This window comes from Sturnira hondurensis, unplaced genomic scaffold, assembly GCF_014824575.4.
Source record: "Sturnira hondurensis isolate 20B ecotype Veracruz unplaced genomic scaffold, ASM1482457v3 Scaffold0008640, whole genome shotgun sequence".
NCBI classification, from domain to species: Eukaryota; Metazoa; Chordata; class Mammalia; order Chiroptera; family Phyllostomidae; genus Sturnira; species Sturnira hondurensis.
Window position 1 is genome coordinate 24,574,735 of NW_028081271.1, and position 22,243 is coordinate 24,596,977.

Genomic DNA, 22,243 nt, shown 5'->3' on the forward strand with positions numbered 1-22,243 from the left:
GGATCCTTGTGAAATTCAGTGGTGCAGTCTCCTGCAGGTATCTTGGTGTTCTCTGCTTTCACCTACTCCTTTCTTTATTGTGCATGTGTGATCAGTTGGAGGGGGATGCAAAATGGTTTATGATAGCAGAAGATTATGTTATTTTATTTACAGACACAGTGGGCAGAGGAGAAATAGACAATCTTTAGGCTATGTATAGAGTTAACCATGCTCTTCAACCCAGCTTGCCACTTTTAGGAAAGGGTGGACAGAAGTTAAGTGTCTTGTTGAGAAGGGGGGGCTTGTGAGTTGTATCTAGGAACCAGTGTGGTTGTGGGTGGTCAGATTTGAGGTAAGGTGACAGACAGTACAGGTTAGTAACTGGGTGTAGCGTGTGCGTAAATAGAGTAATAGAGGTCAGGCACCTGTAAGGTGGTCTAATGTCCGAGAGATGTGTTATGAAGTATTACTATTGGACAGAACAGCTCTTATTTACAATAATATTAGAGCAACACTCACGTGATAGATTCTATGTGATCTGTCTAAATTGGGGTTATAAAGCTTGGGTAGTATAGCAAAGGAAAGCAAGTGAAGTATAGAAAATTAGCAATACACTGTGGAGGAAAGAGCAGTGGGAACCTGTCAGGTAGTACAGTATACCCAGCCAGGACTAAGAAACCTGTACAGAAAGAGGAGGGACACAATGATATTCTTAAAGTTAAAAAAAAGGAGTAAGAATAATGCAAAAAAATAATAATACACCTAAAAGAAAACTAAGCAACACACAAACAAACAATCCAACACACACACACATACACACACACACACACAAGTCAGGAGTAAAGGGGAATAAGTGGAAAATTTGGGAAGAATGGAAGGACTAAAACTGGACAAAAAGGAAAAGAAATGAAGGACAGAGTATTGAAAGATAGAGCAACAATACAGTTTACAAGATATAAGATTAATTACAAAAGAAGTTGAGAGAGGAAAAAAAGGGGGGAAGGGAAATACACACACACACACACACACACACACACACACACACACACTAGAGAAGGAAAAAAAAAAGAAGCACCCTTCCTTTTTTGGTTTCAAACTGTCCAAACTGGGTTTTCTGGTTGTAGCCTCTCTGAGGGCAGGTATGCATGCTTGTGAGAGCAGGCTGCCAATTGGGCTGTGGTCGCACACACCCCGGGGAGGCTGCCTGTGTCACGCGGTATCCGGCACTGTCCTCCGCAGTCCCGTGGCGGGACCCAGGTGTTCTCACCCCTCCCCTGGATGGCTGCTGGGTGGTTGGGCTGTGAGGCAAGCTGCAGTCTTAGAGCTTCTCAGTTTACTTTCCAATAGAGACTTCTCCACAAAGCCTGCCTCTTAGCCCAGCCCAATCCCAAAAGACCGGCAAGAACAGTGTCCTTCTTAAATCCCCGGGGCTGGTGGGCTGGCGGGCTGGCGACCACAGAGTCCACAGTTGCCACCCTTTACGTTAACTTAAGCCCATAGGTCTCTGCCTGGTATTAACCTGCCTGCCTAGACGGGGAGGGGGGAGTCAGTTCTCTCCCACGGACCCTGTGGCAGGCCCATGGCTCCCACGGAGTCTGTTGCTGGCGCACTGGGTCCTGGGCCTCTGGAGTTCTCTCTGCCACAGGCGCCCCAGCCCTGGATTCAGACGAGGCTTCTGTTTCCCACTGATGGTGCCGGCCCAGATTGGCCGCCACTTCTGGACCCTACTCATGCTCTGCAGGAGGTTACCTGCCTTGGGCGCGCACAGGCGCAGTCCACAGCCTAGGAGGCCGCGGGTGCTCAGCTGCTTTTGTCCTCACTTGCCTTCTGGAGTCCTTGCTGACCTGCAGGTGTGTGGTTCCTCTGTCACACTCTGTGGTCTCCTATTTTCATAAATGTTGGGGAACTGTTGGTTGATTATGCTGTTCTTCGGTAGATCCGCCTGGATTTTCCACCAGATGCACAGGAGCTGGGTTCTCTCCGTGCTACTCTGTCGCCATCTTCGGTATTCAGGCTTAAGGGGATTAGAACCAGGAAGTGCTTCTCCCAGAGAACATGGGGACTGAGGCTTTGTCAAAGTGTGGGGGGTGTGTGAGAGTCCATTGCTCCCTCTTTGTTGCAGCCCCCTCGAGTCCTTCCACAAAGGCCTCCCAAGTGATTGAGTCTGGCTTAGGTTGCCCCCCGCTGTGAGGGGTCTTACCCATCATTGACTTCCGACCAAGATTTGGGGGCAGGGAGAGGAAACTGAAGCAGTGTTTGCTACCAGAGACAAGCTTTGTCTCCTGTGGCTCATATTCCAAAGGTTGTCCCTTGCCCTTATCCACAAGGGGTCGAGATACAATTCCTAGAATCAGGCAGAGCAGTCTACAACACAAATATACCCTCCTGTATGGAAACCCTAAAAACTTTCTGGGGCTGAGGCCCCTATTGATGGTTATGGGGGACATAGTGTAAAGGTGAAGGTTGTGCATCTCTCTCTGGGTATCGGGCATCTGCCCCCACCCCCATGAATATATCCCTGTTTACATATCCCCTATTCCTGAGTATATCCTGGGTATTAATGTGTTTCAGGGACTGTGGCTACACACCACTGCAGGAGAATTTCACCTACAGGTGCAAGTGGTAAAAGCCATTCTGCGGGGACACGCTGAGCAACCTGTGCAGTGGCTGTCCCCATGATGAGTAACAGTAGTGAAGCAATACCATTGCCCTGGGGCTATGAGGAAATTATGGCAACTATAGGAAAGTTGGAAGGGGTGGGGATAATTAGGGTCACTCGCAGTCCCTTTAATTCCCCTGCATGGCCAGTGAGGTAGCCAGAGGGCACATGGAAAATGACAGTAGATTACTTGCAGCTCAACAAGGTCATTCCTCCAATACATGTGGTGGTCCCTTCTGTGCTGGACTTGAAGGACTGGTTAACTAATGATCTGGGAACTTACCACTTTGTAGCTGATCTAGCAAATGCCTTTTTCTCCATTAATATTGCTCTGGAGAGTCAAGATCAGTTTGCCTTCACAAGGGAGGGACTACAATAGGCCTTTACAGTGCTACCTCAAGGGCACTTACACAGACTGATCATATGTCATGGGCTTGTGGTGGAGGACCTGGCTAAGTGGCGATGGACTGCAGAAGTGCACCTTTTCCATTACATAGCTGACAATTTGTTGAACAGTGATTCTCTTGCAGGGTTAGAGAGAGCAGTTCCACAACTGTTGTCACATCTGAAATCATGTGGCTGGGCAGTCAACAAAGCCAATCTGCAAGGGCCTGGATTATCTGTCAAATTCTTGGGGGTTTGTCTGGTTTGGTAAGACAAAAGTCATCCCTGATGAGGTGATCAATAAAATTCAGGCATATCCTACTCCTGCTATTGTGAAAGAGCTCCGGACATTTTGGGGCCTGCTGGGGTACTGGAGAGTGTTTGTGCCCAACCTCACACAAGTTTTTCATCCCTTATATGCTTTGATAAAAAGGAGAGTGAAGTGGGACTGGACCCTGACCTTGGAACAAGCATTCCAAGGAGTGAAGTGCATCATTAAACATGTTCAAGCCTTTCATGCTCTGGATTCTTCTAGACCCTGTGAGCTAGATGTGCATGTGACACAAGAAGGCTTTGAGTGGAGTCTGTGGCAGCGATCAGAACAGCTACTTCTACCCTTGGGTTTCTAGTCCCAACTATGAAAGGGAGCAGAGGTACAGTACTCCCTAACTGAAGAGCAACTGGCTGCAGTGTATGCTGCCCTGTTGGCCATGGAGGCTATAACAGGAACTGTCCTCGTGACAGTAAGAAGCATTTACCCCATTGCAGCTGGGTGGGTCCAAGACTGGATGGCCAAGCCTCACCGTGGGATGGCTCAGACATTGTCGTTTGCTAAGTGGGGGGCTTATTTGCCACAAAGGAGTACTCCTTTGACTAGCCCCCTAGAGGCTGAGTTGTAGGAAGTGTTGGGCCCTGTTACCCATGTAGATGAAAAATCTATTGTTCCTGCCCTATAGAAGAACTGGAAGCTTCCATGGAGGGCAGGCAACTATTCCTCAGATGTATGGTATACTGATGGGTCCAGCAAGGGCCAACCTGCCATGTGGACTGCTGTGGCAACTCAACCAGAAAGAGACACAATCTGGTTTGACACTGGCGTGAGTCAGAGTACCCAGTGGGTAGAACTGCAAGCTGTGTGGCTTCTGGCTGCCAATGAAGCCCCACCCCTGACTATTTGCACAGAGAGTTGGGAGGTGTACTGGGGCCTAACATTATGGATCTCTACCTGTCATGCAAATAAATTGATGGTTAAGCATATGCCATTATGGGGACAGGCCTTGTGGCAAAACCTCCGGGAAGAGGTTTAGGTCACCAGAAACAAACAGGCCTTGTGGCAAGACCTGTAGGTCATCAGAAACAAATCACTGTGTATCATGTGACCAGGCATGCACCCCTTGCTTCCCCTGGAAATGATGAGGCTGATACTCTAGCCAAGGTGCGCTGGCTGGAAAAGGCCCCTGCCAGCCTGTCAGGAAGAGATATTGCCCAGTGACTGCACCATCGACTCTTACATGCTGGAGAGAAGACCATGCGATCTACAATAAAATCTTGGGGGTTAGCTGTCACCTTAGCAGAGGTACAGGAAGCTTATGAGGCCTGTGTTGTCTGCTCATGGGAGCATCCCCAGAGGCCTGTGAGAACTACTGGGCAGGTGGTGTGGCCACAGGTACCATTGAACGGATGACAGGTTGATGTAATCAGACACATGCCTAGTTCAAAGGGGTATAAGTATGCAATCACATGTATTGACATGGCTACTGGACTTTTAGCTGCTTATCCCCCATGGCACCCAGATGAGGGAATGGCAATTGCTGCAATGGAGCATTTATGAACTGCCTATGGACAACCCTTGATCAGTGAAAGTGATCAGTGCATTTTAATGGAGATTTGGTGTAACAATGGGTTCAAGACCTGCATTGACTGGAGGTTCCATGTGGCCTATCACCCCAAAGCTGCTGGAATGACTGAATGGTACAAAGTTCCCTTAAATCAGGGACTTCAAGCTGTGGCTACCATCCCCACGTTGGGGCATTGGATGAAACATTTGTGGACTGTTCTCCAGACTCTAAATGAGAGGAGTTAGAAGGGGAGTCCAGCTCTACTGGAAGCCTTACTCCACCAGACTGCTGCTCCGATTCAGCTGCAGGTATAGACTAAGGATGCTTTGCTGAAACTAGGCATGGGGAAACAGGGAAATACTCTGTTGCCTGCACCTAAAGGCCTGGAGCAAGGGGCAACAGCCACTTGGATGTGGCCTTGGGAAATAAAAGCCCCCCACATGTGTTGGGTGGCTCTTGTTGCCCCTTGTGGAAAAGCGTTGGAGAGAAACCTGCAAATAGTGCCCTGGGTGATTGGGACATGGCCCCCAATCTTAAAGGTGACATACCCAGGGCTAGCAAACCACAAAATGCTTCTTTGTGGTACCTCTGTGATGTTCTTATGGCCCATTATGAGTTCTCCACTGTTGTTGTAAGTACATGCTGAGCCTCCAATTGAGACACAAAAGGTATGGTATTCATGCCAGGAAGGCCCCTTTTGCCAGCCACTATCTTATTGGCTGAAACTTGCTTGTATATTGCCTGAGGGGCATAATTTGCTATCATTTGTTCCAATAACTGTTTTGTCTTTTTACCCCTAGGGTGCAAAGTAACACCTTAGTGGACTGGTTACATGCTTATGCTTCTAGTGGCTAGCCAATTAGCATGTTGGGTCTAACCGAAATCCCCCTGAGCATGTCTACTGGCCTCCCAAGGCACATCTCTCCAGCTTCTGTCTCAAATTGGACTTGGTTGCAGTACCAGTGGAACAGTGCACATCCATTGTGGAATGCAACCTGGACTGACACCTTCACTGGGGCCAAGCAGCAGTATGGCCAGCCCAAGCTGTTGGTCGGCTACTTCATATGGGATGGTTCAGGGTGGCTCACTGCTGAGGCCATGGAGCTGGCTGGACCAGCTCCCCTTTGTATCAAGAACCTCAAAGGCCATGCCCAAGTGGGCTGGATTCTGATAGGTCTGTGTCAGACTCAGATTCTAAGGCATGACTGGGAGGTGCAGAAGGAGGCATGGGCTGCAGCTTCCCCTGGGGCCCTCTGGGTATGTGGCTCACATGGGTGCTATACCTACCTGGAAATTGGACTGGCCATTGTACCTGGGGATGGCCCTATTTGCCTGTTCAAGTTCAGAAAACTCTGGCAATTTGGCCAGCCAATTGGGAAGTGGTTAAGGCACAACACCAGTTAAAGCATCTCCCTGTTGGTATTATCTATTAGCTATTTTTTCTCAAGCTGCTTCTGTAGTCACTGAGACTGAGATAACTGCTTTGGCTTTGCACACTGCTCATATGCTGAATGCAACACATGATTCCCTAAGCCTCTTAAATGAGGAGGCTCATTTAAGTGTACCGATTAAGGAAAGTAGCCTTGCAAAACTGTATGGCCTCAGTTATGCTTACTGTCTCCCAAGGTGGGGTGCGTGCCCTAGTAGGGACTGAATGTTGTGTGTATTCCTAATGTCCATCATAATGTTATCCAAGCGCCACAGGCATTATTTTCTGAGACCTGTGCTACTGAATGCCTGACAGGTGATCCCCTGCAGAAATGTTGGGCATCCATAACTACTTAATGGCGGTGGGTCCTTGCTATCTTGGGTGGCAGTGCTTGTGTTTGTTGCTATAGTCTATACTGTTGTTGTATATGGGTGCAGGACTCTGCCCTCCTCACCAAAGGACCCTTGTGGAAGACACGCTTGCATAGATTGTATGGTGAGGAACGCCGAAAGGGTAGATTTTAGGGGAAACGGAGTCAGTCAGGTTCCCTCACCCGTATGTCTAGGCAACTAAGATACGCTGTATTCCCATAGCCTTGAGGATGGGCCCGCATATGCAGAACCATGCTTTTTTATATAGATCTTGGAACCCTGCTCTCTGTGTGCATTTAGTATATAAGGGAGTTGGGACTTCCCCCTGAGCAACACATGGCTTGTGGTTTGTGTGGACCACCCCACCCTTAACTGCAGGCATGTGAGGCATTCCCACAGCTCTGCAAATTTTCTTCCATCTGCCCGAATCCCATGTGAAACTGCCTATTCTTGAAATGCTGCAAGACAGGGAAATGTTGGTAATAATATGGCTGCATAAAAGATCTGAAATTTTCTTGCCTGTGTTCTCCTCTAGGATTTTTTGATTTGTGACTTATATTTAAGCCTTTTATCCATCTTGAGTTTATATTGGTGTATGGTGTAAGTTGGTGCTCAAGTCTTTTTTTTTTTTTCTGCATGTACCTGTCCAGATCTCTGAAGGTCATTTGTTGAGGAGGCTTTTTTACTCCATTTTACACTCCTGTCCCCTTTTGGACAATTGAAAATTTATGGTTTTATATGAGCATACATTATGGAGAAACTATGAAAAAAATTAGGATGACAGGACACTACTGTTACATTATTTTTAATTTTAAGAAATATTATTCTAAAGCAAAAACTTTGGTAAAATCATTGGCCTATTCCAAGATTTCTTAGTATCTTCTGTAATATTCTACTAAGAAAGTAGGAAACCACAAAGTCTATCCCAAAGGCTGGGTATAAATGGAAAGTAATATTGCATTACTGCACTGTATAGAATACAAACTTGAAGACAAGGAAACTCAATTCTTTCAACTTCCATCCCCCAGATTACTTTTGTTGAAGAAATGATTATTTAACATCCTAGAAGCCATTTTGTTGAGACCTGCTCTGTGATCTATGAGTGATAAACCTTTTCCAGTTAACATAATAAATGTGATGCTGCCTACACCTATCTGTGGAACACCTAAAAGGAAAAAACCCTCAGAATTATACATCATCTGTTAAAGAAATTGCACACGTAATTATTTTTTTTGTCAAGATCCTCCAACTAAACAATTTTGAAATAGCTAATATAATTGAGGTCACATTGGTACCATACCTGGTACTAAACACATACACTGTTCCAAAATGTTCAGCTTTATAACAGCATTCTGGAACATTCAACACAGTCACATTTTAAAAATCAAGAGAGGTAAATACAACAGTGAGTTTACAGTGAGTTTACACAATGGCAGAAAATTCTGTTCTTGGTAGTAGGCAGGAAATAATTGGCTGAAGAAATATTGTAGGTTTATGGAGAGGCATAATTTACAATCTAAGTAAGAGAATCATTGGACACTTGAAAAAGTCATATAAACCATAACAGAGTCTAGTATTTTACATTAGTAGTTTATATAAAATGTTAAAAAAACCTAAAGTTGTCATTTCTTATTTCCTTAAATAACCATTTTACTCTAAATTGGTGAAATCATGAGACTACCTTAAGAAACTTTTCTAGATGCAAACTACTTTGAAATGGAATCATTATTAATGAACCCTAAATTGAATACAGAAATTTGTGAAACAATAGTTTCCCCAAATTTGAAAAGCAGGCTTGACAGATGGTAGCATCAAGAGCCAAATTTTAAAATGGCACCCTGGAAATGGTTCAGAGCAAAAACTTAATTTTCTGTTAGTTTTCATCACATGGGTGAAACTGTTCAGTCAGTAGAGAATAGCTGGGAGTTGGGGAGGGGGGCACCTAGTAGGGCTATACCAAGACAATTCACATCTGATGTATCTACACAAGGAAAATGACTTTTTAAATACTTTACTGTTTATGCTATTACAGTTGTCATAGGAAAATGACATTTTGTGGCTTGCAATTATCTTCAGAAAGACAGTCCAGTCCCCTCAACTCCATTGTGTGCATGGTAACAGACAATAAAAATATTTTCAGAAGAGGTAAAGACTAACAGGAAACTACAAGCACACTCTGGAAAAATGTGATAATGTCATGGAAAAGGAGTACCACATGTTGATTACACAGTTCTTTGTTTTTTTGTTTTTTTACTGGAGGAATCTGTCGTGTTTATACCACAGAAAAATAAGAGGCCCCTCCAGAAAGGTAATGCAGAAAAATTATGTGTATAAAAGAAAGTATACATTTAAAGTATGTAAAAATGGTATATATATATTTTAAATATATACAAAATAATAATGAAATGCCTCGATTTGACTGTGACTTAGTACTTATTTCATATTAACCAGATTCAGTTGCTCTGGTAAACCTCTATTACATTTGTTTTTGGAGGTCTTATTAAAAAATACCTATTTTTAAGCCAGTACATAAAACCTGTATTTAAGTACCTATGTAGAAGCTATCCTCCTTCTTATCTTTTGGATCCAAAATGCTAAAAGATTAATAAATTTTTTAAAAAAACCTCATCATAGATTAACAAATATTTCTTCAATTTTTCTCAATCACACTAAGAAAAATAACCTGTATCAACTTATTATAGATTTCCAGATATCAATACCAGTCAATGGTTGGTTGGCTATTAAATCGTAAGTAAAATGATTCTTAGAACTGGGTCGTAGTATATGGAATGCCTTAACTTTTCTTAGTTCTAATCATGTAAAACACATAACCATGCCCTTTTATTTGTTTTAAGCTGATATACTGACTTTGCAGTCCATACTTTGTAAGAGAGCAGGTAACTCTAGCACAGAAGAAACTATATAATGTGGTATGGGTGATGACTTCAATGGCATTATTGAATTTTTATTTATCCAGACTGTTGCCTTCAGCCCTGCATTGAGACCTCCTTGTATATCAGTTTCTAGTGTGTCACCAACCATCACACAGTCCCCAGGCTGTACTCCGAGGAGATCACAGCAGTAATAAAATATGGAAGGTGCTGGTTTCTCTTCTTTCTGTTCTCCACCTACAACAATAGCATCAAAATAGGACTGGCAGGCACAAGCATCAATCTTCTCCCTCTGCGTCTGTCTGTCTCCATTTGTTAATAAAAGTAGATAGACCTCCTTTCGAAGTTCATTGAGCATAGCTTTGACATCTTCTGCTAGTGTCATATGCTGTAAACGTGTAGATTTCCACAAAAAATAACATTCTTCAGCCAACTTCCTATTGGCTGCACCACCTTTGGTTTCCTGAATTGCTTCTTCCCAATGTGAAATCCTTAGATCAGTAATGCATGTATTGGAAGAATGAAAACATTCCTTGCTGAGTTTAACTTGAACTTTGTCACAAATTGTTTCAGCTTCTTCTTTGTAATGGTATTTTGATTGTAAAATCTTTATTACCTAAATAAAAAAAATAACTCCATTAACATTAAAAAACTTTGTCATTTAGAGTTAGACCATGAGATGTGATCCTATAAATCCAGAACACAGAGATTCTAACTCCATTCCTCTGTGTTAAGGCAGCTCTATTATCACATCATTTCCCTTTGGAATTTGTCTTATTTTTAAAGAACAGCCGAATAAAGATCTCCCAAACTCTAAAGGAAAAAAATATATATGTGCACATACACATGTATATGTATATATATATTCATATTTATATATATTAAAGAACACCTGAATAAAGATCTTCCAACCTCTATAGGAAAAAATATATATGTGCACACACACATGTATATATATTCATATTTTTATATATGAATATGTAAAAAACTATGTAGTTATATATTCATATATATTCATATATATAGAAAACTACATATATGTATATATTCATTCAGATTTATATTCTGAAAACATTCTTCATATATAGCTAATAAAAATCCTTCTTTTAGCAGTTTAAATCTACCACTTTTCAGGTCATGAAGATATGAAAATGAAATTTGTGTTTATTATCTGTTGTGGATCACTCCGCCTGGTTCTAGGAATTGTAACTCTTACCCCTTGTGGCTAAGGATGAGTCAGTGACCTCTGGAATGCCAGCCACAGGAGACAAGGCTTGTCTCTGGTAGCAAATGCTGCCTCAGTTTCCTCCCTGCCCTCAAAGCATGGTCAGAAGTCCTTGACCAGTAAGACCCCTCAGAGGAGGGGCAACCTAGGCTAGACACAATCACTTGGGAAGCCATCATAGAAGGACTGGGAGGGAGCCTGCAACAAAGAATAATGGACTCTGCCCCCACTTTGAGATAGCCCAGCCCCAACGTCCTCTGGGAGAAGCACTTCCTGGCTCTAATCCCCTTAAGCCTGAATACCTGATGGGGAGGGGTGCAGCTCCTTGCCTTGCTAGAGCGTGTCCTGGGGAAAAATCTGGCATCACAAAGACTTCCTGAAAAACCTGTGAAATGTGCTCTGCTAAGAGTGCTTTCATTCATATGTTAAGTGTTCGAGCAGGAAACTCTGAAACTCTCTTCCTGACAGACTCTGACTCAGACTAAGCCCTCAGATTTCTTTGAAATGTTATCTACTGTCTGATCCTTGTCACTCAGTATTCCTGTGTATTACAACCCAATAAAAGCCCTTGGAGGAAGGGGCTCAACGCCTTTATCCTGTGAGAAACTGGCCACTGCTCAAGGCCTTTTTCCTCTGGGAAACTGGCCACCTCTCCTCTCCAAGCAGATCACATTATCTCAGTCATGTTTACTCTCATCTGTGGCACACGGAGGATGTGTGAGGAAAGTCACCCCCACATATATCTAGTGAGATACTTTAAATTTCTAACAACTATTATTTAGACTCTTCCCAGAAATAACACAGGTTCATCTCACTTTTTCTCATCTATGTCCCTTTCATGTCTTTTTAAAAAAAATATTTTATTGATTATGCCATTACAGTTGTCCCATTCCCCTCTTCACTCTCCTCAACCCTGCACACCCCTCCCCCACCATTTTCCCCCTTTCATTCATGTCCATGTGTCACCAGTTCTTCAGATTCTGTATTTCCCATAGTATTCCTGCCCTCCCCTCTGTCTATTTTCTACCTATTGTCTATGGTACTTATTCTCTGTTCCTTCTCCCCCCTTCTCCTCCTCCCACTCCCCTGTTGCTAACTCTCCATGTGATCTCCATTTCTATGGTTCTGCTCCCGATCTAGCTGTCCTCTTAGTTTGCTTTTGTTTTAGGCATGGTTGTTAATAACTGTGAGTTTGCTGTCCTTTCACTGTTCATATTTTTTATCTTCTTTTTCTTAGATAAGTCCCTTTAACAGTTCATATAATAAGGGCTTGGTGATGATGAGCTCCTTGAATTTGACCTTATCTGAGAAGCACTTTATCTGTCCTTCCATTCTAAATGAAAGCTTTGCTGGATAGAGCAATCTTGACTGTAGGTCTCTGGATTTCATGACTTGGAATACTTCCTTCCAGCCCCTTCTTGCCTGTAAAGTCTCTTTTGAGAAATCCACTGACAGTCTGATGGGAACTCCTTTGTAGGTGACTGTCCCATTATCTCTTGCTGCTTCTAGGATTCTCTCCTTCATTTTAATCTTGGGTAATGTAATTATGATTTGCCTTGGTGTGTTCCTTCTTGGGTCCAACTTCTTTGGGACTCTCTGAGCTTCCTGGATTTCCTAGAAGTCTATTTCCTTTGCCAGACTGGGGAAGTTCTCCTTTATTATTTGTTCAAATAAGTTTTCCACTTGTGGCTGTTCTTCTTCCCCTTCTGGTACCCCTATAATTCAGACGTTAGAACGTTTAAAGATGTCCTGGAGGTTCCTAAGCCTCTCCTCGTTTTTTTGAATTCTTGTTTCTTCCTGCTTTTCTGTTTGGTTGTTTCTTTCTTCCTTCTGGTCCACTCCCTTGATCTGAGTCCCAGTTTCCTTTCCATCACTATTGGTTTCCTGTGCATTTCCCTTCATTTCAATCTGTTTAGCCTTCATATGTTCCTCTAATTTGTAGGTAAAATCAACCACTTCTGTGAGCATCCTGATCACCAGTGTTTTGAACTGTGCATCTGAAAGGCTGGCTATTTCTTGGTCACTTAGAATTATAGGCTCTGGAGCTTTGAGCTGTTCTTGAGTCATAATGTTTGGTCTGTTCATACCTGTTCTGTATGAGGGGCAGAGTCTTAGGTGTTCACCAGGGCCAGGCAACTCAGTTGCTGGGTTGTGACAGTATATGTGTGGGCGGGGTCAGAGAGGGAAAAAAATGGCGCTTCGTTCCACTGTGTTCTCAGATTTCTGTCCCTCTGCAGCTTCCCACAAGCAAATTGGGCCCCTCTGGTACTGGTTCCCGGGTGTGTGGGCCTGTGCACCCCCCAGGACCCTGTGGGTCTCTCCGATGAACTCTCTGTGAGTCTGGGAGTCTCTCCCGGCCCCTCAACCCTGAGAACGTCTTTCCAGTTGGTGCTTTCAGGATCTAATTCCCGTCGCTGGGGCTGTAGCTTGAGCTGTCTGTCTCACTGTTCGCTCCTTCACTTGGTGTATCTGCGTGCAAATGTGTGACCGCAGTCAGCCAGCCGCCCTGCACCCTCACTGGGTCCGCCCGTCGCCACCCCATGCCTGGGATCCACCAACTGCCTCCGCCTCTGCTCCTGGGTCAATCGGACCCAATGATCTTTCCAGCCTGACCCTGCTCCACCACTGACTCTGCCTCTCTTACTGGTCTGGCTGAGTGGTTCGTTGTTGTCGGACTTCCGTACAGTTAAAGTTTCACTGTTTTGGCTGTGTCTTTGTTTTTCAAACTTAGCTGTCTTTAAATTTAGTTGTGGGATGGGGCACAGTGTTTCCACCTGTGCCTCCATCTTGGCTGGAAGCTCCCGGCCCTTTCATGTCTTAAAGGCCTAAATTGACCACCATATAAAATAGGATCCAATTCTGTACTTTAAAAAATGTGTATACAGCTCTAGCTTGTTAGGCTCAGTGGATTGAGTGCCTGCCTGTAAACCAAAGGGTCGCTGGTTTGATTCCTAGTCAATCAACATGCCTGGGTTGCAGGCCAGAGGCAAACACACATGATTTTTCTCTCCCTTTTTTTCTCTTTCCTTTCCCCTCTCTCCAAAAAATAAATAAATAAAATATTTTTTAAAATGGGTATATAGCTGTAATGAAATCAAGCATGTTCTGTGATTTCAGCAGTTTAACAATCCAGTGCTTCTTCCAAAGGTTTCCAGATGAAAGAAACTTCAAGTTGTTTTGAGTCACTCTCTTTGTTACTGTAGTTCTGATTCCCTCTTCAGAATTACATTAGGTTCCTACCTGGGTGGTGTAGCTCAGTGGATTGAGCACAGGCCTGTGAACCACACAATCACAGTTCGATTTCCAGTCAGGGTACATGCCTGGGTTGCAGGCCAGTTCCCAGCAAGGGACTCACAAGAGGCAACCATACATTGATATTTTTCTCCTTCTCTCCTTCCCTTCCCCTCTAAGGATAAATAAATAAAATCTTAAAAAAAGAAAAGAATTATATTAGGTTCCTAATCATTTTTACTATCTTCTAACATTTACCAATACCCTAATGGCAAGCATTATGCCCAATGCTCACATTCATTATTTCTACCTTTCTAACTTTACAAGAGTTCTCCTCTTGAGATGAGGAATAGAAGTTCAAAATTCAGTACTCGCTTGAGCTGTAATTTTAACCCACACTTGCCTACTTTCAAAGTCTGCATGTTTGCCTTTACACTATTGTATCAGGCACTTGGAGACTGGGTCCCTTGTCTTCATGATGTTATCTGGCGGGGAAAATAAACAGGTATGCAACCACAACAAATGCTGGGTTGAGTGCCATGACAGTCTTATAAACATCAACTGTGGAAATAAAATGGAAGAAGCAAGTCATTCCATAGGATTGCTGGAAAAGCCTTGTCCAAGGGAGTAATATCTAAACCAAACAGTTACAAAGTGTCTCAGATGGGATGGAAGGATCATAAAATCATTCTAAACAGAAGGAACAGCATGAAGAAAGTCACAGAGCTTGGAATTTTGAAGGCAAGAAGTTTAGTTCAGCTAAAATGAAGACACATGAAGGAGGATGCTAACAGATGAGACTATAGGCTGTTTGGTATCAGCTTGTAAAAGAGTGTTATATCCCAGGCTATAACAGAAGCTACACAAATCACCTTGGTATATACTATTCCCATATATGTCAGTGGTTTTATATTGTTAAGTACTTGGGCTTCTCTTCCTGAGGGCTTTATCTGGCCATATCTATACCCATGCACATAGGCTGGGGCCAGTGTTGCCCGAAGAGTGGCTTCAACCAATGAGGAACTGAAACTGGTGAACAAGTATCACAGCTTTTTTGCCCCCCTGGGAAGGGCCAGTAAGGCATATTTTGCATACTGTCTCTCAGAGTTCCCCAACTCTTCATACCAGTAACCTGCTCATTTATGTAAACTTATTTGATTCCTTCAATTCCCCATCTTACTCCACCACTCTGTACAGTGCTTACTGGGATTCCCACTGAAACAAATTACCTGCACTTGAAGTCCCTGTTTTAGGGACATCAGTGGAAAGTCAAGCATGCCAAGACAATTTTAGATCTTAGCAGACAAGTGCAATGTACATAGTTGGGACTAAAATTTGTCTGGTGTTCAAGCAACAGGGGCAAACAAAATGTTCTGTCCTAACCTATACAGGGAAGAGTGATATGCTACTCACACCAGACACTCAATTTACCCTTTGAAAATAAGAAAAAATGAATAGACATATTCTTCTCCCTTCAGACTATAAGGATCACATCAAAAGTAAAGGAAATAAATTTTTCAGGCTGTTTGTGCTCATCAGAGAATTCAAGAGTTAGAAAAAAAACCTGGCTGGTGTAGCTCAGTGGATTGAGCACGGGCCTGCGAACCACATGATCGCAGTTCAATTCCCAGTGCCTGGGTTTCAGGCCAGTTCCCAGCAGGGGACTCACGAGAGGCAACCATACATTGATATTTCTCTCCTCTCCTTCCCTTCCCCTCTAAAGATAAATAAATAAAAAATCTTATAAAAAACCTTTCATTAGTCCAATAAAAATATACCAGCCCTAAGAATTTTAGGTGAAAGTACAACACTGTAAGTTTTTACCTTATAAAGTTAAATTTTAATTAACAAATCAAGCTTCTTCAAACTTCATGGGTATGTTACCATCTTTTACAACAATGTTAATTGAATTATTCTTGAGCTATGCTTAAGGGTCATTCCAAAGTTTTAAAAACTTTATTGCCACACAATAAAAAAAATAGGTCTCTAGGAAACCACTGGGCTTGATCTTAAATCAAAGCTGTGTCATAGTTGTAAAACACAAAGCTTCCAATAAAGATCCAGTTGTTACTGCAACTGGCAATTCACTGGGTCTCTGAAAAAGCAGAATTAGCTCATCTTAAAGGGGAGATTCTTGTAAAAGCATAAAATACTGCTCCACAAGTTTCAAAATTTCTTCCCATTACATCCCCTGAGTTAACTTTCCTATTTGTCACACAGCAACTAATTACAAATTCATTTGGATAAGAAAATAGCATTTTAATAATATTAACATCTTTGAGAAGAAAGTTTATCAGTCATTCACATATAGTAGCTCAAACAGAAATAATCCCCTAGTTGAATTAGTACATGCTATTATTTATATAAACTCTCCTAACATTTGCACTAAAAAAATGGGAGTTCTGACTGAACTGAAGGTAGAAGAAAAAGATCTCTAACTTGGAGATGTGATATTTTGTGCATGGGTTAAGGCAGACTGGAAAAAATATTCTGAGTAAAATAAGCCCACCAGGTACCTATAAGCCTGAAAAAAACAGAACCTAAGGTAGTGGGGGTGGGGAATCAGTTTGTAAACACAATATAAACTCAAACTTCATCAACTTCAAAACTCTATTTAAGGCTGTGTCTTATACAAAAAGGAAACTATTCTTTACTTCCTGTTCTGTGGACTCATAATTAAAGTTAATGTCATCACTACTAATGTTTAGCTAACTGATTTAAGAAAAATTCTTGAGAGTTAGAACAATCTAACATTTTATAACACTATGATTAATATATGAAGTGACTGAATTCCAAATAAGACTAAGTTAAAAATACATTCAAGCAGCCCTCCTGTTACTTTTAGTTCGAGTCTTTGCTCAAACATCATCCACTCAATGTGGCCTTATCTGACGAACCTACTTAAAACTGCGATTTGTGATTTTTGAGTAAATGGCAGCCAAGTTGAGTCCACTTGCTCTTGCACCCAATTTGGATACTTAGCTGATCTGCTGAAAAATAAAGTCAACAGTCAACAGAATCTTAGCTGATATGATGTTTGGAAGACAAAAAGTAAAGAGGATGCTTCAAAATGAGCAGTTAGAAGGTTTTATAGGTAGAGAAGGAAAGTCCTTGGGCATGGTGCTAGCAGCTTGTGCTGCCAGCATCTGTGGAGAGCCTGGTCAGAGACAGCAGCCTAGCAGCTCCCTCCCCTCCCAGGGCGGGACCAGGAGTGACTTGAATATGCAAAGTATTGAGGAGAGCCAGGCTATAGACACACACACACAACTAGCAGCACACCTATAGCTGCAGTGGTGGATGCTGACCAGCAGAATGCCTGAGAATGAGAGAAATACTGTCTGCATCTTGATTGGGTGTAGGACAAGGGCTGCGGCTGGCTGTGATAGACTCTTGACTTTCCGGTGAGGTGGAGAGTGCAGAAAGCCAGACAGTGGTTCAGCACTGCAGTTTGAACACTCACAGAGACTTTTTAAAAAGGGGAACTGAGATGTGCTAGGCAGGGACCCCACCGCCCAGCTGCCCTGCCAAAAAGGAGGGAGGATTGTGGGCTCAATTTGATCCTACTCAATACAGCTGGGTGGATTGATCAAAGGGGAGCATAGCAAAGTAGTTTCTGTGCCTCAGGCCAGTGTGGCTAGTGTGGCTGCTGTGTGCTGTGAGGGTGGTGGACTGGGAAGTGTGTACCTGAGATTATTTGAAGACAGTCTGCTCCCCCTTCCCTGGTAAGACCTTCAGGAAGGGAAGGTTGTACCCAGCTACTACCTCCTGTAGTAGCAGGGGAAGATCTGCAAAACTGGCTGGACAGGCTTAACAACCCTGCAGGGGGGAATTTCTTCAAGAGAAAGAGAGGAAGATGAACACCTAAAAGGGCCTAGTTTGAACTCCTCACAGGGAGACAAAGCACATTGGGTCCTAGGACCCTATTTCACTGAGGCCATCAAAGCAGGAAGTTAAGAAAAAGGTATATAGCAAGGGGGATTCCGGGCTCCGCCCTGCCTTGGCTCACGCCAAGCGGGAGAACTTATGCTCTTACACAGATTGCTCCCTCCAACAAATGACATGGACACCTATTTAAGCAGAAATTATATATTATTGGGAATAAATTGGCACAGAATTAATATGGGAGGTGTAGGGGCAGGAGGAACACACACACAATTTTCCCTGATGACTGAATAGTGCCTCCCAGGGGAGAACCAGAGGCCCCCTCTTGAGCACAACAGAAGCTTCGTCCAGAAACAGGTGAAGGAGGTACAGGTGGTGTTGCTAGAAGTTGGACACCCATACCTGGACCTTGAGCTGATAAAAAACCACAGACAAATACAGAAAGAAGTCTATGATGACCATTCTCACCAGTGTGAAGTGGTATCTCATTGTGGTTTTAATTTGTATCTGTGATGGCTAGTGATGCTGAGAATTTTTTCATTTGTTTCTGGGCCCTCTGTATGTCCTTCTTAGAGAAGTGTCTGCTTAAGTCTTTTGCCCATTTTGTAATTGGGTTGTTTGTCTTCCTGAAGTGGAGTCCTGTAAGTTATTTATATATTTTGGAGATCAAACCCTTGTCCAAGGTATCTTTGGAAAATATGTTTTACCATATAGTTGATTATCTTTTCATTTTAATGCTGCTTTCTTTAGCCATGCAGAAGCTTTTTAATTTGATGAGATCCCATTTGTTTATTCTTTCCTTTATGTCCCTTGCTTTAGGGGACATATCAGTGAAGATATTGCTGCATGAAATGTCTGAGATTCATAAACAAATCAACAAATAACTGTAGGAGAAGATGAAGAGAAAAGGAAACCCTAGTACACTCTTGGTGGGAATACAGACTGGTGTAGCCACTGTGGAAAAACATTGTGGAATTTCCTCAAAAAACTAAAAGCGTAACTGCTTTTTGACCCAGCAATTCCACTGCTGGGATTATACCCTAAGATCCTGAAACACCAATCCAAAAGAACCTATGCACCCCAATGTTCACAGCAGCACAATTTACAATAGCCAAGTGCTGGAAGCAACCTAAGTGCCCATCAGTAAATTAGTGGATCAAAAACTGTGTTTCATTTACACAATGGAATACTATGCAGCAGAAAGAATGAAAGAATTCCTAGCCTTCAAGACATTATGTATGGAACTGCAGAGTATTATTCTAAGAGAAATAAGCCAGGCAACAAAAGACAAATACCAATATGATCTCACCTATAAGTGGAACCTAATAAACAAAACAAACAAGCAAGCAAAATAGAACCAGAAACATGTAAATAGGGAACAATCTGATAGTGATCAGAGGGGGTAGAGGGAGGGAAAGTGGGGGACAGAACAGGAAAGGTCTAGTCAAGGAACATGTATGAAGGACCAATGATAATGGACAACCAGATGGAGATTTACTGATGGAATGGGGAGTGAGCTGGGCAGGGCAGGGGAGAGCCAAAAGGAAAAAACTGCGACAACTGCCATTGAACAGCAACAAAAACAAATAATATTACTTAAAGGTTTACTATCACACGATTTCTTAAAAGAATCCGAGCTCTCAAAGTAGTATTTACAACACTAAACTCCCTGAAGTTTATTTTTGAACTTGGATTAGATCAATCTTTACATGATATAATTTTATAATTGTGAAATGAGTGAACTGAGTCAACAGATGAAAACTCACTAAGGAGAAGCTAGCCCAACAAAGACCTCTGGGCTCTCTGAAACTTCTGAAAACTAACTGGCATCCTGCGGCCTGGGATAGGAACCAGGCCCCATGGACCCTGCAGCCAGATTCCACAGTCAATGTATTAGACGCCCAACTTTCTATCTAGAACTTTGCCCTTTCTTCTAGATGACTTTTTGGCTATTTTCAGAAGTGTGGCTGGGGGTGGGGGGAGGGTAGGCTGGGATGGGAGTGAAAGGCAGTAAACTGTACTTGAAAAATTAAAATTAAAAAATCACTTAAAAAAAAGTATGGAGAGGTGCTCAACCTGGTGCTTCCCAGGAAGAAGACAGGCACTGCTGTGGTGGAGTTTGCAACCCTCAAGGCTGCGGAGTTGGCTATCCAGAATGAAGTGGGCCTGGCCAATAACCCTCCAAGATTTACTGGTTGAAGGTACAGCGCCAGGGCAAGAATGGCCCCAGCCACCCAGGACTGGCACAGGGCTCACTGGTGTCTGAGAGGGACTGCAAAAGCCTCGTCATGATGCGCAAGCGCCAAGTAGCTGAGTGGCAGCAACAGATTGCCCAAATGCAGCAGGACAAGGTGGAGCAACCCATGTAGCTCCAGTCCTGCTACCTCACAGCCTTTTCCTTAAACCTCACCAGTAAACTTAAAGAAGACGCAGAAAAAGAAGATGACGACGACTATGGGCATTTCGGCAGAGAAAACTCTCTGGAATGCATTAAGGCCAAGCTCACTACTTATAGATCTGTAACTTCTTGGGTCTCCTCAAAGATCTACTGGAGAACACACGGTGGACCCTCCCCCGAGGTCAATCACAGAAAGCGTGCTGCTGCGTGTACTCTTCCTGACTCAAACGTGTCCTACCAAAAAAGCCAGGTGACGTGACTTGGCGTGGTGTGACAGTCTATGTTTTAGGGCAACACTGCCATCGTGGCAGCTTCAGTGACACCCTTCCAGGTCCCAAAGCGGTAGAAAGAACTTCAAAACCTCAGTCCCCCAGAGCCTGCAGGCAGATAGGCAGATAACCTAAGCCGGCAGGTTTTAGAGAAGGCAACCTCCCTACCTCACTCAATCTTCTTTTTTGCTCCTTCCCGCAGGAGAGTCCCCAAGTACGAGAGGCCGGTGCTTCCGGGGCCCCCCGCAGGATCACCAACCCAGGGCGCAGTGTGAGTGGAAAGGGAGGACACCAAGAAAATGGGAAATAACACAGTACCGGGTGGGAGGAAATGACTAGACTGAGAAGGGCTGTGGGTACCCAGAAGCAGTTACCTCCAACATGCCTTTCCTACTCGCCCCTGCGGTGTCGATGAGAGTGTTGTCCAGGTCAAAGAAAACGGCCCTGACGCTTAGCCCCATTACATCAGCAAGCTACACGCTCCAACTCCCCTCCCCCGCCGCCTGCGCAAGCGCAAGGGTAGTGCAAGAAACAAGTGGGTGGAGCTAGGAGGGTCAGCTGACCCTTTCACGCTGCCTTGCAAGTAAAACGTCTGGAAATAGCCGGATCCCAGACACTCCAGAATAACGCTTAGGTTGCAGGAGGTAGGCTCGCGCATAACCGTGACCAGTTGTGTGAGCAGCTGTGAGAAGCTAAGAAGTGCAGGTCTGTGGCCCGTTAGAAATCAGTGGCAAACAAAGCGTTAGGAGCTCCTCCTTGCCTTTTCTTGCTCCTCTTCCCCCATCCATAGCGAGTGAGCCAGGAAGGAGGCCTGAGCTCTGCTTCCTTCTCCCCACCCCTAAACCCTTTTTCTGAGAAACCTGTCCCTGGCGCCAAAAATGTTGGGGACCCCTGGGTTGGAGCATAGTATCATCTTGATACACCAAGGTTGTGGGATTTATCCAGGGTCAGGAAATATATATAAGTATTTTTTAAATATATTTCATTGATTATGCTATTATGGTTATGCCATTTTCCCTCCTTTATCCCCCTCTGCCCTGCATGCCCTCTCCCACCCGCATTACCCCCCTTCAGTTCATGTCCATAGGTCATACATATAATTTCTTGGGCTTCTATATTTCATATATTATTCTTAACCTCCCCCTATTTTCTACCGACCTTCCCCCCTCCCTTGCTGATAACCTACTCCCTGCTGATAACCCTCCATGTGCTCTCTGTTTCTGTGATTCTGTTCCTGTTCCAGTTGTTTCTTTATTTTGTTTTTGGTTTTGTTTGTTTTTTAGGTTCAGTTGTGAGTTTGTTGTCATTTTATGGTTCATAGTTTTTATCTTCCTCTGTTTTTAGTTAAGTCCCTTTAACATTTTATATAATAAGGGCTTGGTAATGATGAACTCCTTTAACTTGACCTTATCTGGGAAGCACTTTATCAGCCTTTCCATTCTAAATGGAATGGATAGTTTTGCTGGATAGAGTAATCTTGGAAATAGGTCCTTGCCTTTCGTGACTTTGAGTACTTCTTTCCAGCCCCCTTTTGCCTGCAAGGTTTATTTTGAGAAATCAGCTGATAGTCTAATGGGAATTCCTTTGTAGGTAACTGTCTTCTTTTCTCTTGCTGCTTTTAAGATTGTCTCCTTCATTTTAATCTTGGGCAATATAGTTATGATATGCCTTGGTGTGTGCTTCCTTG

General features: G+C 43.4%; 1 protein-coding gene across 1 annotated transcript; it reads right to left on the reverse strand.

The window, feature by feature from the left end:
• Positions 1-7,862: 7,862 nt before the first annotated feature.
• Positions 7,863-21,058, reverse strand: NANP (N-acetylneuraminic acid phosphatase). Its single transcript, XM_037055529.1, has 2 exons — positions 20,931-21,058; positions 7,863-10,167 (listed from the first exon to the last, which is right to left on the reverse strand). The coding sequence occupies exons 1-2, from the start codon at positions 21,015-21,017 to the stop codon at positions 9,511-9,513; spliced, it is 744 nt and encodes a 247-aa protein (XP_036911424.1). The 5' UTR covers positions 21,018-21,058; the 3' UTR covers positions 7,863-9,510.
• Between the last annotated feature and the right edge of the window lie 1,185 nt (positions 21,059-22,243).

Bases quoted from the DNA above. Each gene is read 5' to 3' on its own strand.
- NANP (XM_037055529.1), bottom strand. From the start codon at position 21,017: ATGGGGCTAAGCGTCAGGGCCGTTTTCTTTGACCTGGACAACACTCTC. The intron at 10,168-20,930 runs GTAACTGCTTCT...TTTTTTATTTAG, and splicing joins GTAGGAAAGGCATGTTGGAG to GTAATAAAGATTTTACAATC.